Here is a 15,617-nt window from a genome sequence, read left to right on the forward strand (position 1 = left end):
GCCCCACTGCAAACACGGGGCGGCCCCGTGGAGGCTGCGGAGCCTGGCGTGGAGGGCGTTGTCTTGGCGAGTCATCCAGAGACGGTCTTTGGAACTTGGCTTTATTATGTTACAAAAACAAAATTTCCCACCAAAACACAGCTAAAAAAATAACACATTTTCCCAAGGTTACATTACCAAGAAAAGTTAATTATCATTGGAAAAGATCCATTAATACTGCTGGCGGAAGCATTCATTACATTAAAAACACGGGTGGTATATTTTTTTTAACCTTAAAGCGCTAAAGTGCTTTAGCCTATGGAGAGAGAGAAGTGGCTGTCTGTGAGCGACTTGACCTTGACGCGCTGGCCTGTCCTTGGTCCGCGCTGGGGGGTGGGGGGTAGAGGCAGCAATGGCTGGCTTTCCTCTCCCGCGTGGCTGGTGTGGGTGGAGGGCGCCCACCCCACTCTCCGGGCCGCTTCCCAGCGAGAACGTCCTTCCGGCCTCTTCACACCTTAAAGGTTCCTTTTTTCCGGACGTTTGAGTTTTGTAGATCCAGAGTTTGGAATCCGGGGGTCGTTCTGCATTTTCCTCTGGGCCCCCCACAGGGAGGACCCCCTTCCTCCCCTGAGCTGACCCTCTCTGGGCACACAGTGGGGGGCCCTGTGGCATTCCCTGCTGGACTCTGGCCTCCAGGAGCACGCCTGCGAGACGGAGCCAGGAGCCACTGCACCTCAGCCAGGTTCGTGGACCCCAGCAACTTGGGGGATGGGTCCCCAGGTCCTGAGGTGGGACAAGGGGGCACAACTGGGGGGCTCCAGCATATGGCCACTGGAGCAAGTGCCAGACTCCACCCAGCTGTGATGCCCAAGACCCCAGACTTCGCCTCAGTTTACTCGTCTGTGAAGTGGCATGGGCAAAATCCTTCTTTCCTCAACCGGGGGGCGGGGGTACAAAACGGGGGGGGGCAGGGCAGCCACACGCACCCTCAGTAGTCCTGAGTCCACGGGCCCTGTGACTGCGGTCTCTGGCACGTAGCCTGGGGAGCCGGCAAGTCCCTGTGGGCACGGACACCTCTGTTCTCCTGAGCAGAGCCTGCCGCCCCCTGGAAAGAGCTGGTCCCGTGGCCCTGAGCCCTGGCTGGAGGTCAGGGCCTCCTGGGGGCGCTGACCCTCTGGAAGGTGGCTCCCCAGGGAGTGTGCGGTCGAGGGGGAGGATGGCTGCGCTACCCTAGACTCGGGCACTCCTGTCTGCTCACACTGCGCTTTCCCGTGGGTGTAGACCGTAGATGGCATGGGCACGACTGTCTGGAGACGGGCCCAGGAGCCGACTCCGGGCAGCGCTGGCTCCGCCCTCGTTCAGGGAGTCGGGACGGGCTCCCTCCCTCTGCTGGCCAGTCTCTGAAACACTGTGAAACAGGTAACCCTTGCCCTCCTCCCAGTGTAGACGGCTAAGAAAGAAGCCGGCCTGTTAACACGCGGGCTCGCTCAGCATGGAGAGGGATGGCGCCCGAGCTCCTCCTGAAGACAGGCCGCCCTGCCTTCCCCGGGGAGGGAGCCATCTCCTGGGTGCTTCATGGCAACAAGCACAAACCCAGAGGATGATCAGGGCTGCGTCTGCCCCTCCCCGGCCTGGAGGCGTGTCCACGCTGTGCTTGGGAAGTGCGGTGTCTCAGCTCACACATCGCACAGGCGACCCGCCTGCCTGCAACCGCGGGTTTGCCTCAATTTACCCGCTGTGCACGTCTCTCTGTGGTCGGGTTTCCTGCCCTGGACAGGGCGCTGGGCCTGCCACGGTTCTGGCCACAAAGGCTCAGGGGCTTCCTTGCAAATGAGAAGGGCCCCAACCCTGCCCCCGGCCCTTGGGGTGCCTAACAGTCTGCGTCCCCCCCCCCGCCTCCCTCCAAGCCCCCAGCAGGTGCGCCTTCCTGCCAACTTCTCCTTCCACCTGGGAGGGGCTCTCCCCATGGTGGGAGAGAGCCAACCCACGGCCCTCCCCGCAGCTAGCCACAGTGGCCCCCGGACTGGAGCTGTCCCGAGGGGAGAGCCTGCCAGCCGGGCAGCATCGGGGCCTGCCCTGCTCGTCCTCACCCCTGTCCAGCAGCCGGCCCTGGCCTGGCTCGCCTCTGCTCTCCTAGTCCAGCTTGTTTACACAGGCCCGGAAGCCAGGAATGCCGACAGGTTGAATCCTGAAGGGAATGTTAAGAATGAAAGTAAAAAAAAAAAGCTGACCCATCAAGTACAAAGGGTATCGTTTTATCAAATATTGACAATTTCCAGTAGTCTACGGAGCATGCTGTCCGTGTCTGTGCCGAGGCTCACTGACGAGCTGTGGCCGCGGCCAGTGCTGTTGGCTCAGGTGTTGGCTGGTGGCAACTGACCAGAAGTTTCCTTGCCTCCCAGGAGGCACGCCCTCCTCCCCAGCCGTCTCCAGTTCCAGGGAAATTCCTGTTTTCCTTTTGGGGCAGCAAGCGGAAGGAAGCTGCAGTGGGTTTGAAGTGTGAGGGGCAGACGGACCCTCAAGTCCAGCAGAGGGACCCAGCCTTGGGCAGAGACAGGGTCCGGGGAGCTGACCCCAAAACAAACGAGCTTTAGATACAATCACGGAGCCGCTTGTTGCCAGAAGACAAAGACACCGAAAAATACTTTTTGGCAGTCCGTCGGCAGCGGAGCCCGGAGAAGGAGGGCGGATGGGGCAGGTGGCTCCCGGGAGCGCCTCCCCCCGCCCAGCTCAAGTCCAGGCGCGCCGTTCCCGCGCCATCGGGGGCCCGGGCAGGTGTGGCCTCTTCCCCGGGCCGGCTTCCCGCCCGCTGGTCCTGCCTCCCGCTGGTCCTGCCTCCCGAGGCAGTTTGTGACAACAAGGAAGAGGAGGCAAAGCAAGGCCGCCAGGGACTCGGACGCCTGCGCCGCCGACCCAGCCGCGCCCTCCGCCCCGCGCCCCCACCCCCGGCCCCTCAGTTAATCTCGCTCTCCGTGAACTCCTCTTTGATGGACTGTTTTCGGGACTTGCAGTCCGGGAGGTCGAAGCCGAAGTCCGCCCACTCGTCGGGCCCCGAGCCCGCGCCCGGGCCGCCGCGGTTGGGGATGGTGATGGTGTGGCGCACGCGGAAGTGCACGGCCTCCATGACCCGCTGCCGCTGCAGCTCCCCGGAGCTGCCGATGGAGATGGTGGCCGCGTTGCTGCTGGAGCGGATCAGCTGCTGGGCGCCGTAGTCGTGGCTCTGCTTCAGGTCCTGCAGGCCCCTCCAGATGGTCATCCGGTACTGGTCCGGGATCTTCAGGTTCCCGAAGTCCTGCAAGAGCCGCCGTTAGAGGGACCCGCCCCGGAGGCCCCGCCCCCTCCGGCCTGGACCCCGCCCTGCATTTGCGAGGCCACAGGTGATTGAAGAGCTAAGAAGGGGTGTGTGGGTGGATGGGCCCGCGCCCTTGCAGGGGTGAGGTCATCATGCCTGGGCTCTGCTGCTCCTCCAGTGCATGCTCTGTGGGCTGCCGGCCCCTGGACCAGAGCAGCTCATTAAGCCCAGGTGGCATCCGCGCACCAGCCAAGCACGTGGGTCACAAGGTGGTGGTGGTGGGGTTTAACATGCACTGAGCTAGGCCAGCAGGGGTCAGTGGGGACAGGGAAGGGGGAGGGCAGCGGTGGGCACAGTACATTGCCACTGCGGAGCACGTGGCCCCAGGGGCTAGGCAAACTGCACCTTGGCCTGGGGAGCAGGGAACAGAACAGCAGGCCACCGGGGACTGCCCCCAAGGATGTGGGCCTGCCTCTGCATCTCCGGGGCTCTTGAGGCCTGCGTGGCCTTGGCTAACAGGACACTGCCGCTCCAGGCAGCCCTAGGCTGCGAGCAGGGGAAGACGGTGGTGGTTTAGGAGGGGCTCAGCCCTGGCACTCTCGTCTGACCCAGAGGTGACTGTCACACAATCTGAACCCAGGACGCAACAGTGTGACTTGCCTTCTTTGGGCCTCAGATTCTCCCCATGTAAGTGGCACAGAGATGCACCAGCTCCAAGACCCTTCCAGCCTTGACCTTCACAACCCTGGAGAGTTGTAAGTAGCCTGTCCCCCAAATCAACGGCAGCCGGGCCGCTGGGTGTGTGCGGGCAGCTTCCCAGCCAAGTCCAAGTGCACGGCCCGCTGCCATGACTCTGGAGGGCTCACTCCACAGGAAGCCGGACGTGAGGCAGTTGGCTGAGGTCAGCCGTGGGGACAAGGGTTTTCCAGATTTCCGAGCCCTCCCTCCCTCAGTGAGAACAGGAAAGAGGGACCCAGGAAGCGGAGAGCCGCCCTGCCCTCATGCAGGGCCCTGGCCTCTGGACCGGCTCCTACCTCTATCGTCAGATTCTGCAGGTGGTAAATGTTCTGTAAGCCTTGGGAGGTGAAATACTCGATGCAGTTGGGGCATCCCAATCCTGTTAAAAAACTGCAGAGACAACGTGGGAAATGAAGCGGCTCTAACTTCCGAGCCCGCAGCTGCATGGCCTGCTGGGAGCAGGGGGCCGCCGGCGATGTGCTCGCCCCAGGACTCAGCCTCCATGGAGCCCCGTGTCTTGTGCCCCCCAGCACCTGTTGGATGCTCACTCCTGCCCTCTCCTCTGCCCATGTCCTCGTGGTGGTAAAGTGGACATGGGGGCAGACAGGACAGCATGCAGGGACTGCCCACAGGGCTGGGGGCCAAGCTGGCCGGCGGCCACCAAGGGCTGAGCTCAGTGGGCTTGTGGCAGGGCCCAGCAGCAGCCGACGTACCTGACCAGGCTGGGGTCGGCATGGTAGGGGGGTGGTGGGGTGCAGTGGGACCCTGAGACCATGGACTGGGCAGTGTGGCCGCTGTTCATCTCACCGTTGGCTGGCAGGGTGTGACCGTGGTTGTTTAGAATCCCGGGGCCTGGGCAAGTGCAAGTGGGACAGTCAGAGCCAGCTGGGCCGGGGGGCCCCCTGCTCTGCATGACTGGGACCTCCCTGGGATGGGGACTGGATGGGGGGCTGTCCGTGGCTGTGCGCCCGCCCGTGGACTAGGCTGTCGGTGGGAGGCAGCCATCGAGAGCCCTGAGCTGCGCAGGGGTGTCTCAGGCCAGACCCACCCTGTGTGCCTGCCCGGCCCGCTCTGCACCCCCACCGCCTGGGCCACTCACCCACGGGGCCCAGGTTGGGCCCGGCTGCCGCACCGTGTGGGGGAGGCTGGCCCACCAGCTGGTTCACGGATGGGAGCTTGTTGACGCCCCCGTGCGCTTTGTTCATGGGAGAGAGGACAGGCCCGTAGGACGCCGGCTGCAGGTGGCTCCTGCTTAGACAGGGACAGCTCTCCGTGAGAGGCACAGGCGGCCGTGTCCCTCCTGGTCACCTCCACGTGGGGCCCTGGGCTGCGGGGGCCTCCCTTCTTGCCCAGCACTCCCACGCACGCCTGGGCCACACCCGGCCCCTGGCCGACCAGCAGGACCCGGCCTCAGGAGGGAGGGAGGGAGAGCCGGCTCCTGCCACCAGAATCGGCCAGCGGGTTGGCCACGCTCTGGCCTGCCCTCCTTGCCTTCCGGTCAGCAGATACTTAGGCCCCCTCTGTGGGAGAGGTGGAGTGATAGCCCAGATGGCCACAGAGCATGGAAGGCTTCCAGGAGGAGGTGGACACCCAGCAGGGGTCCCTGGATGCCTCTCCTGGTGGGTGGAAGTGGCCCCACACTTCCCGCCAAGCGTTGGGGGGCCCGGGGCTGGGGGGGCAGGGGCGCCTGGGGCAGTGGCAGCTGCACTCACGGCCTCTGCAGGAGCTGCTGCTGCTGCTGCCGGTACGTGTCCACCAGCTGCTGCGGCACCAGCTCCATTAGCTCCAGACTTTCCTTGACCTTCATCAGGATCTCAAAGTTCTCTCGGCCCCGCACCTGAGCACAGACCAAAGCACCGTCTGCACAGGTGCACGGGCAGCAAGGCGCCTCTTCTTCCGCAGGGCTCCCTGGAGCCCCGCAGACCGGAGTTCCCGGCCCCTGCTGTCCCCTTCCCCAGGAGCAGGTCTGGGACCCAGAGAGCGCCCACCATTCCTCCCTTCCCCGGGGCTCTGTACTCCCAACAGATACGGGCCTTCCAGAAAGAGGGACTCGTTCCTGGAGAAGTAAAAATGCGACAAGTCTCGTTGTCTCGGCAAAGCTTGTGGGTGTTTCGATCCAGCAGCTGGAGCGGTCACAGCACGGGACAGCGGGTAAACTCGGGTTACGGCGACGGGGCCGCCGCCCTCCAGGGTCCCGTGATCCCTGATGCACTGTGCCCCTGGTGGCTCCAGGTCTCCCCCCTGGTCCCCGCAGCCCAGGCGTCGCAGACTGAGGACACTCACGTGCATGTAGTACACATCCTCGTCCCCGTGCCTCCGCTTCTTCACGCTGGGGCCCAGGGCGGGGACGGCCGGGGGGCTCTGTTTGAAAGCTGCAAGGGGAGGAAGGCCACATGCAGGCCAAGCCATCGGGACACCTGCCACCTGAGTGCAGTGTGGATGGGCCCTGAGACCAGGAACCCATTCAGGGGGGGCAGACCCAGGGTGGGGCCCACGCGGGATGGATCCGCCCGGAAGCCCCGTGGCTCGCACTCCGAGCACGTTCAGCCCTGAAGTCCCGGGGAGCCCCGTGCCCCAGCCCAGGCCACTCACCGCGCTTGCTGGCGGCCCCGTTCTTGGCCGCGCTCTCGCTCAGGGCCTGCTGCTCCCGGTAGTGGTCCTCGTCAGCCTTGCGGTCCCGGCCGGGACAGGCACAGATGCGGCCCTCGAAGGACCTGCGGCCCAGCACCTGTCCGCTGGCGGGGTGGGCGCAGCCAGAACCGTGAGCCTCGGGGGCGCGGCCCGCCACCTCGGACCCCACGGCAGGTCTTGATGAGCATAGGGCCCAAGGCTGAGCACTCAGCCACTCTGGGACACAGGTCCCCTGCCGTCCTCCCAAGTCCCAGGCACCCGGCGGGGTGGGGGGGGGGGTAGCCCTCCCTCCTGAAACTCGCCTCCAGCGCTAGCACCATTCCTTAGCCTGCCCCGTCTTCATGCCAAGTCCCCAGCAAAACCGCCACAAGTCCCCGTCCACCCTTCCCCACCCACGTGCCCGCAGACTCACTCCCGGGTCTCCAGCGTGATGATGATGAGGATGGGCCTCCGGTTCATGCCCCCCACACAGCTGCTGTTGCACATGAAGTTGTAGAGGATGGTGGTGAATTCTGTCCCCACCTACACACAGGAGAGGTGGGGAGGGGACTGTGCTGTCAGCACGCAGGCCCCACCGCGGAGGTGGGGGCTTCTGGGCCAGGTCCTGACTCTAGGTGGGCATGTGGGGAGGCATGCCCCCCATGGATGGGCCACCCACCCACCCATGCGCCCACCCATCTGCCTCCATCATTCTACCTTCCAACCAGCCACCCAGCCATTCACCTGCATGCGCTCACCCACCTCCATCCATCCATCCGCCCACCTACCCATCCATCCATCCATCCATCCATCCATCTCCGTCCACTCATCCACTGACACCTCTCGATCCAGACCATCCACCCATCCATTCATGCACTACACTGAGTGCCATGCTCTGTGCTGCTCTCAGACGCACAGAGTCCTGTGGTCTGGTTGCGCCAGCCACCCCCCCAACACAGATCGGAGGTCAAGCCCTGGCGGCTGGGTGCGAGCGGGCATGTGCACAGGTCTCTGTGGGCAGGAAGGTGTGCTCTGCGTGCTGTGGGCTTTCCTGGGCAGAAAGGTGCATGGTACTGCTCTGGCAGAGGGAGGAACCAGAGCCACCTGAGCGGACCCCCATCTCCAGCACAGGTGTCCATTTCCCAGGGAGTCTGTGGCCAGCTGAGGCATGAACCCAGGATCTTGGCTCCTAGACATCCCAGGACCACAAAATGGGCAGGTGTCATGGTCCCCCTGGGTCAGGATATACAACTCAGTCACGGGCTCAGGCAAACCTGGCCCTTCACCAAACTGATGGCACAAGGAAGCCACCAGGGGGCAGGAGAGCCCTGCTCTCCTGACAGGTGAAGTAGGGCAAGGAAAGGAGGGAAGGCAGGGTGGTTACACCCCTTCCCGGGGGGCCTGGGGGTCTGAGGGGCCAGGTGCAGAGCCGGGGCCTGGGGGTCTGGGGAACTGATCACAGCTTTGGGAGTCTAGGGGTCAGAGCCGGGTAAAGGAAAGGTGTGGGCTCACTGTGCCCCTCACCCATGGAAGCATGGCCCACCCCCAACCCACCATCACTGCGCAGCCCCCACCCCTGCCTGGCTCCACCCCCAGCTTCTCACTGGGACTGGGCCCTTGTTCAGCCCCAGAACCTTCTGTTGCGTTAGGGACACAGCAGAGCCCCTCCCTCCCACAGCTCTCCACCCCGCCCACTGCCCTCCGCTGGCCTCATCCCTGACCTCCAGGCCCTGCAAGCTCCCTGCCCCAGAGAGGCCCGAGGGGGTCCCACCTAGACCTGCACAGAAGTGATCAGAAATGAGTGCCAGGCGCCTGGGGGGCTGGGGTGGGAGGCTGAAGAAGTTGCCGGGCAAGACTTAACTCAGAGACTCGGGACAGCTGGGCCGGCCATCTGCAGCGACAGGAGTGCCCTGTGACAGGCCCTCACCCCCAAGGCCAGTGCAGGGGCCCCACTCACCTGCGGGGGCTCGTAGGGGACCATGACGCTCTGCCTGCCTGTGACAGGGTCATCCACGTACTGTGAGAGATTGTTGCCCTCCACGCGGATGAGGTGGCTGGCCGGAGCAGACTGTCCTGCCGGGAGGGGGGACCGCCTCAGGGGGCTGCCCGGCGGGCACATCACAGCAGACTGGGAACCCCGAAGGCCAACCTCCCAAGCCTCCCAGGCGGGGCTCAGGCCGGTGGCGGCCCTGGTGCCCTCAGGGTGCCTGGCCCAGCATCCCTGCTGCCCACTGTCCCCTGGGCACCCGCACCCCAGGCCCCAGGTACAGCAGGGAGGAAAAGGGGCTGGGAGGGGATGCGCTGGGTCCCCGCTGTCAGCCCCCGCGGTCTCCCAGCCCTCCCCCCGGGGTGCCCAGGGTGCCCGGCTGCTGGGCACGGGGCTGGGGGCCTCACCTTCATTGAAGTCTCGCCCGAGTTCATGGTTGGGGCAGCGCTTCACCACCTCAGTCACATGCTCCGCCTTCTTGTAGACGGGCATGGCCCGGACGACGGTGCCCGGGGGCGGCGGGCTGGACACCTTGACCTGGATGGGGCACGTCTTGGCGATTTGGCAGTAAAGCTTCTTCAGCAGTGGGGAGTACTGGGGGGTGGGGTGGGGGGCAGGGTTGAGGCCCCGGCTGGGCACCCTCGCTCAGCTGCACCCCCCGCAGCCAGGAGTCTCGCCCCTCCCGGCACCCCCTTGCCCACTCGGCAACACCCGGCCGGTTTGGGCTGGGGAGAGCAGAGGGGCTTCTCTCCCGACATCGCTGGCTGGAGAGGTTGGCACCATTCGCTCCATGTCAGGGGTGAGGACAGGCAAGTCCAGGGAAGTGACGTGCTGCTGGAGGGTGGGGGCTGGGAGCCCTGTGGGCCCGGTCAAGCCCGCCTCCTCCCCCGCCCCCATCGCTGTCAACCTTAAGCCCCCAGGGCCCAGGGGTTTGAGTGAGGGGGTTTGCAGCATGGCATCTCAATTTTTAAAAACCTGAAGTCAGGCTTTTCTGGCATGTTGGTGACAATCGTGTCATTTTGAGAAGGGCTGGGTGCCCCTTGCACGCAAGCTGCAGGACGGAGCTCCACAGAACATTGAGCCCAAGGGGCTGAGCTCGGCAGTGTGGCGTGCGCCACGGGGGTGGGGGCCTTCTGACCTCAAAGCCCTCGTACGTGCAGCCGGGGACCCTGTCCTAGGGAGGGTCAGATAATGCCCTTCCTGACCCCAGCAGGGACCTCTGGGGCCAGCGCCTGGGGAACCAGGTCACCCACCTAAGGACCCTGGCCAGCTCTCGTGAGTTCACAGGGGACCCTGCTGGTGACCACAGGCGTATCCACTGGTTCCCAAGCTGACTGGCTTCTTGAGACCCATCTGGGGCTCCTCAGGCCTCCTTCCCCCAGGGACAGTGTTCCTGGTCTCAGGTTCCCTGCCCCACCTCAGTCTCCCTGCCCCCCTCCCAAACCCTGTGACCTGGAGTCACCCCAGCCCCAAAGCCTGGAGAGCGCCCCATCACGCCCCCGCCATGGTACAGTCAGACAAGCTACTGCACCAGGAGACCCCGCTTCAGAGAGCGCCAGCCGGGCTCCGGTCCCCACTGGGTCAGGCGTGCCCCAGTGGATTGGAGCCACAGGCCGGGGCTCACGGCTCACAGTGGGAGGCTTACCCACCGGGCTAGAGTCAGGGCAGCTGAGGCCGGACACCCAGAGCTGCTGGCAGAGCCAGAGTAGGAGCGGGTCTCTGCCCCCCTCCGCCAAGGAAACTGGGGGGCCCTGACACGCTCGCTCTGCAAAGGTGAGGCCCCACTGGCCTCCAGAGCTCCCCCTCTAGCCACCAAGGGACACGATGGACCCTCAGCAACTCCAAGTACACAAGAAGCAAGGTGGGAAACAGGGAGATGGAGCTTCTCTAGAGCCTGAGAGCAGGGGCCCCGGTGCCCTCACAGCCCATGGCCCCACAGTGTGAGCCCTCCCTCCCCTGATGAGCTGGCCGGGGCTCCCTCCCAGAAACACTCTCTGTCACTGGGGTGGAGTTCAAGGGGGCTCCCTGCTGGCTGGCATCCTCGGGCTGTTGGACCTTGTCCAACTTTCCCTTGGATATGAATTCAGTACCCGACCCTCACACCCCCAACACGGAAGGGAGCTGGATGCCCACAGGGCACCCTCCCCCCACAGGTATCCCATTCACGAGGGTCCCCAGAGCCCAGGGCAGCCTGCCACCCCATACCTGGGACCCCACCTCTGGGGGGAGGCAGGGTGCCCAGACCTGTTTACAGTGCAGGAAATAATGATCACACCCAGCCCTGGGGGTGGGGGGTGGGGAATGCCTGAGACCCTGCTGGAAGAGCGGGAAACAGGGCTCAGGGAGTAGGGGGCAGCCTCCTGGCCTCCGATGTGCCCATCAGTACAAATGCTGTGCCTTCACTCCCCGAAGCACCTGTTCGGGGGGCAAGCTGGTGGCCCTCGCCCGGGACAGAAGCAGCCCGCCAGGCCCGAAGCACCTGCTCTCCTGTCCCCCCGCAGTGAGGCCTCAGACCTGCTCCCCGACTCTCAGACACGTGTGCTGGTCGTTTCCGGCAGGGACCTGGCTGACAAGAACCCTGGAGGCCCCTCGAGAGGCTCAGCGTGCGAGCCGTCACCTGGGGGGTCTTCCTGGTGGAGGAGGGCCTCACAGGGAGCGGTGGGCCTCGGCTGGCCTGCGGGGACCTGAACGTAACTAGTGACGGGGAAACCAGCACCCAGAGAGCCGTCCTTGCAGCAAGCTTTTGTGGAGTGCTCATCAGCTGCCGGGCTCGAGAATCACTAAAGAAAATGGGCCGAGAGCCCCTTCAATCTGCAGAAGCATCTGGACTTACTGGAGGCTCCCACCTGAAGGCCCCGCAGCCCTGGGCGCCGGGCAGCCTCGGCTGGTGGCCGGTGGGAGTGGGCCCTTCTGCAGGAGTGGGGGCCTCCCCTTCCCCAGCAGAGGTGACCAGGGGTGGGGAGCGGGGAGGCAGAAGACCCTCCGGAAAAGGTCTGCCTTGTCCCTGAGCGGGGAGGGTGGACAGATACCCTGAGAGACAGGCCTGGCCTGGGAGGGGCAGGTCACCGTCACGGTGAGCGGCAAGAGGAGAATGGCCTTTGAGGCCTGGCCCCTAGGACCCAAGTCTGGTTCTGAAGCTTATCAGTGGGGATGCTGTAAACCACTGGATAGACCTCTCCGAAACCTGGAGGTGACCTGGTGATTGACATTTGACACTCTTGGACCGTGGCCACCATGGACGAGTGCATAGTGTCATTTCCATGTGGGAAGGCGCCTGCCCCTCTGTGAGCAGACCCCCAGTCCCCTCTGCGGGGCGACCACCACTGGCTCCCATCCGCCAGTCCTCTGGCCTGGTGCTCTCTCCACAGCCAGAGATGAGGTCTGTTGGCTCCCCAGGGCCAGGTGCCTTAGCTCATCAGCCAGCAGGGATGGAGCGGGGCTCCTGGTGCAGCCCAGCAGCGGCAGCGGCGTCCTGACAGTGGGGCAGGGCTTCAAAGCACCTGCTGGGCATAGCCTGCCCAGAGACTGTGGCAGCCCTCCTGTCCCAGCGGGGTGGGGGCGCCCCTGCGGTGTCCATGTCAGGGCGCTGGCCTGTGGCCCCGAGATCCGGGGTAAACGCAGGGGCGCCTGGCCGGCAGGCGAGGATGGGCACCCCCCGGGGGTGCTCTCCGTCTCAGGGTGCCCCCCCTCCGAGGTACTAGGACCTGCGGCCGGCCGTGCAGGACGGAGGGGCCCGCGAGGACTCCCCGCCCTGGGGAGGAGCCGCGGGGAGCTGTCCGTGGTACCGGCGCCGGACCAGGCTGGGCGGGGAGCGCGGGGCCGCCTAGGTTGGGCGAAGAGAAAGCATGGCTTCCGCCCTCTGCATCCCTGGCAAGGCCACCGCCAGTCTTGGGCCTGACTCCACTCCCCACAGGGGTGTCCCCAGACTACTGCCACCTGATGCTGGCTGCTATTATGGCCGTGGGCACATACACCAGCCACCCCACCCCTGCAGAGATCGAAGCCACAGATGCCCAGCCTGGTCCTGGCCGAACATCGAACCGCGGGCTGAGGGATGCCTGAGGCTTCCCTACACCTGGTAGCATCGTGCGGGGGTACAGCTGCTGGGTTACAGGGGCAGGAGGGGGGCATGGGGTGGCCACACTCAGGGTGGGGGAGCCTGTGTCTGAGAGGGTGTGAACCCCCAGCCCTCCGTCAGCTCCGTCCGTCCTGCAGCTCCTGGGCCTCGGCCATGGGCAGGAGGGGGGTAGGAAGAGTCCCAGGTCCTGCCTAGTCCACAGAGGAGGTCACGTGAAGACACTTCCTCTCCCTCCCTCTTGCCTCTCCTTCCCTAGAACCGCTAGATGGATGTGTTTCAACAGATTCTGAGCTGATAAAATCTTATTTATCTTCAGCTGTTGACACAGAGCCGTCCAGACTTGTCTGCTCCGGGATGCTTGCATCCCTTGGTGCTTGCAGGAAGCGATTTGCCCAAATGCTGGTGTCTGCCTGTCCCTGCCCCCCCCCACCGGACCCTCCCCCCATTACAGTCCTCGATGGGCCCTGTCTGGCTGGGCGCCCGGGGCCTGGCAGGGCTGGTGCGGGGGTGGCGGGCGGCAGGCGCGGTTCCGCGGCTGTTAATTTCCTCGCACCCGCTCCCCGGCAGCTGGGTGCCCGGCATGGGCAGGTTTGGACAGGAGGAGAGTGGAGAGGTGATAATAAGTTGTCTGTCATTTTCCAGGGACGTGTAGCATCTTGCAAACCGCAAATACCGTTAACCAGCTTGGGCGAATCTGTTACAACAGATTCTGGAAGACGTGGCCTGCAGGGGGGGCTTTTATTTTTTAAATGATTTTTTTTTTATAGCCCACTTTTATCTGCTTCCCGTGCGCGTGCGTGTGTGCGCGTGTTCAGAGCCACATTTCTCCCCTCTCTCAGGTTATGGACCCCTCTGAGGACCTACCTCAGGCCACGGACTCCCTCCCTAGCAAAGCCCTCAAAAGAACACCTTCCAAGAAGCTGTGTGGGTTCATAGGGCGACCCCCAAGACCCGCAGGGAGCCGAGGCCAACGGTGCCCACTGACAGCCCTCCTGGGTCCCTCTCTCCCTCCAAGTAAGGAGGGGGCTCCTGAGCGACACAAACCACATTGCCACACCCCCTCCCGGTGGCCTCTCCCACTCCACGGAGAGCTGCTGGGAGCATGGGGGGGCGGGCTACTACATGCCAGAGGGGCCTGGGCAGGATATCAGGGATAGCGGCCCGCCTGTAACCCTCACCCCAGCCGGCTCAGAGCACCCAGGGCCAGAGAGCGCTGTGGGCCCATGCGCAAGGAGACCCGCAGCCAATGCCGCACCTTGGCCATCGCCTGGTGGCTAGAGGCTCCGGGGAGCGCCTGGACGCCCGCGGGGCTGCAGCCACGGCTGGCTCTGCGGACCAGCCTGATAAAGGAGGCTGCCGAGAAGCCTTAAGCCCTCCCGGCTGGGGGAGGGGACGCACGCATCCACTGGGCCCTGCACGGGCTGGACGGCGGGGCTCCCCTTGCCCAGAGCCCAGAGAAGGATAAACTGGAGGCAAAGGCGGGCTCTGTGGATGCCAAGTGACCCTGACCGCCAGCCATCCAGGGGCATCCGCAGAGGCCATGGGCCAGAGGCTGCCTACCTGTGACAGGTGGGCCTGGGGCTGGGGGGACACCGCCACAGCCTAGAGCCTGGTCCCAAACAAGGGAGCAGGAGCCCCCGGGACCCTCACAACCCGGAAGTACCCTGCGAGGCGGCGAGCGCTCCCCGCAACAGCACCCCCAGGCCACAGGGCCTTGGACTACGCAGCCCCTCATCCCACACCAGGCTGCAGGCCAGGAGGGACACCGCTGGTGGCTTCTGTCCTGGTTAACATCAGGGGCGGGAAGCACTGACACCGCTAAGTTCCCTTTGTCTCCACCAGGCTAGACCTGGTCCAGGGAGATTGTCGCTCAAAGAGGCACGCAGCGGGCAGAGCACAGACCAGGTGCAACATGCTTCTTCCTCTGGCCTGGGGTCGGGGGCCAGGGGGTGGGGACCTGCCCTTGACCTCAGTGGCCCAGGCCGCAGCAGCCTGGGGAACTCTGGGCCTCCATCCAGTTCTGACTCCACCCCGGGCGTGCCATCTGGCCTCCCCTGGACCCTGAGGAGGGGCCTTGGGGATGGAGGGGGTAAGGGGACATGTGTTTGGGGACACAGAGAGCTTGCAGAGAACTCCAGCCTTCCCACCCGGAGCCACCCTCTTGGCCAAGAGCACAAACGGTGGCCGCGTTGGAAGCACCAGGATCTGCCTCAGCCAGGTTCAAACCCCGGTTCCTCTGCCTGTGAACCTGGGCGCTGACTTGGCCAGCGGGAGAGCCCACGCCTGTCTGTCCTGACCTCCTGGAGAAGGCAGACCCCCCACTGGCTGGCCCCATGGGGAAAACACTGGCATGAACGCAGCAAGCATGGCTGTGAGCCAGGCCAGGGCACTACCTGTGTGGGGACGGAGCCTCTGCTCCCCACGAGGGTCCCCTCAACTGCCAGGGGAGCGACCCCCCATCACCCTCACCGGCCTTGTGGCCCTTCTGAGCTGCGTGGCCTGGTCAGTGTAGTGCTTGTGAAAGTCAGCTGGGCGGGCGGTGGGGGAGGGGGGCGCAGGCACCTTCTGCTCAGAGGGGAGTCCTGGGGGCCTCTGACCACAGGCACCCCGTTCTGGACATGACCACCAGTCTGGTGAGTGCAGGCGCGCATGGCCAGCTCCTGTCCCCAGCGCCCCGTAGCTTCCAGACAGCCTGAGCCTGGGGGCGGCCCAGCCTCAGGTGACCTGGGAGGGGGCAGATTGGCCCAGCTGTGCCCACAGTGGGGGCGGGCACTCAGGATGGCCTCCCGATGGCCCTGTGTGAGCTCCCGCTGGGAGCCCGGGACAGGCTCTCCAGCCTCTGACCTTCCTGACGTACGAGCTGTGGCCTGCCTCCAGTTCCGGAGCTCAGTCAAACATGGGCCCCCTGGCCAGCCAGTGGCGAGCATGGTTTC

At 64.9% G+C, this 15,617-nt stretch overlaps 1 protein-coding gene across 5 annotated transcripts in view; it reads right to left on the reverse strand.

The window, feature by feature from the left end:
- Window positions 1-2,213: 2,213 nt before the first annotated feature.
- TP73 (tumor protein p73) overlaps window positions 2,214-15,617 on the reverse strand; it is a 56,495-nt gene continuing 43,091 nt past the window's right edge. For 4 of the 5 annotated variants that reach the window (XM_029947200.1, XM_029947199.1, XM_029947201.1 and 1 more), the window contains 10 exons: window positions 9,014-9,200; window positions 8,577-8,692; window positions 7,053-7,162; window positions 6,602-6,744; window positions 6,293-6,381; window positions 5,722-5,846; window positions 5,109-5,257; window positions 4,723-4,861; window positions 4,306-4,399; window positions 2,214-3,271 (listed from right to left, as the gene is read on the reverse strand). In XM_029947200.1, coding sequence (XP_029803060.1) covers window positions 2,933-3,271; window positions 4,306-4,399; window positions 4,723-4,861; window positions 5,109-5,257; window positions 5,722-5,846; window positions 6,293-6,381; window positions 6,602-6,744; window positions 7,053-7,162; window positions 8,577-8,692; window positions 9,014-9,200 — 1,491 coding nt within the window. In that variant the 3' untranslated portion in view covers window positions 2,214-2,932. Of the gene's footprint in view, window positions 3,272-4,305; window positions 4,400-4,722; window positions 5,258-5,721; window positions 5,847-6,292; window positions 6,382-6,601; window positions 6,745-7,052; window positions 7,163-8,576; window positions 8,693-9,013; window positions 9,201-15,617 lie in introns of those variants that run through there. The other variant, XM_029947203.1, reaches the window with a different exon arrangement.

Source organism: Suricata suricatta, chromosome 8 (assembly GCF_006229205.1).
Source record: "Suricata suricatta isolate VVHF042 chromosome 8, meerkat_22Aug2017_6uvM2_HiC, whole genome shotgun sequence".
Classification (NCBI taxonomy): Eukaryota; Metazoa; Chordata; class Mammalia; order Carnivora; family Herpestidae; genus Suricata; species Suricata suricatta.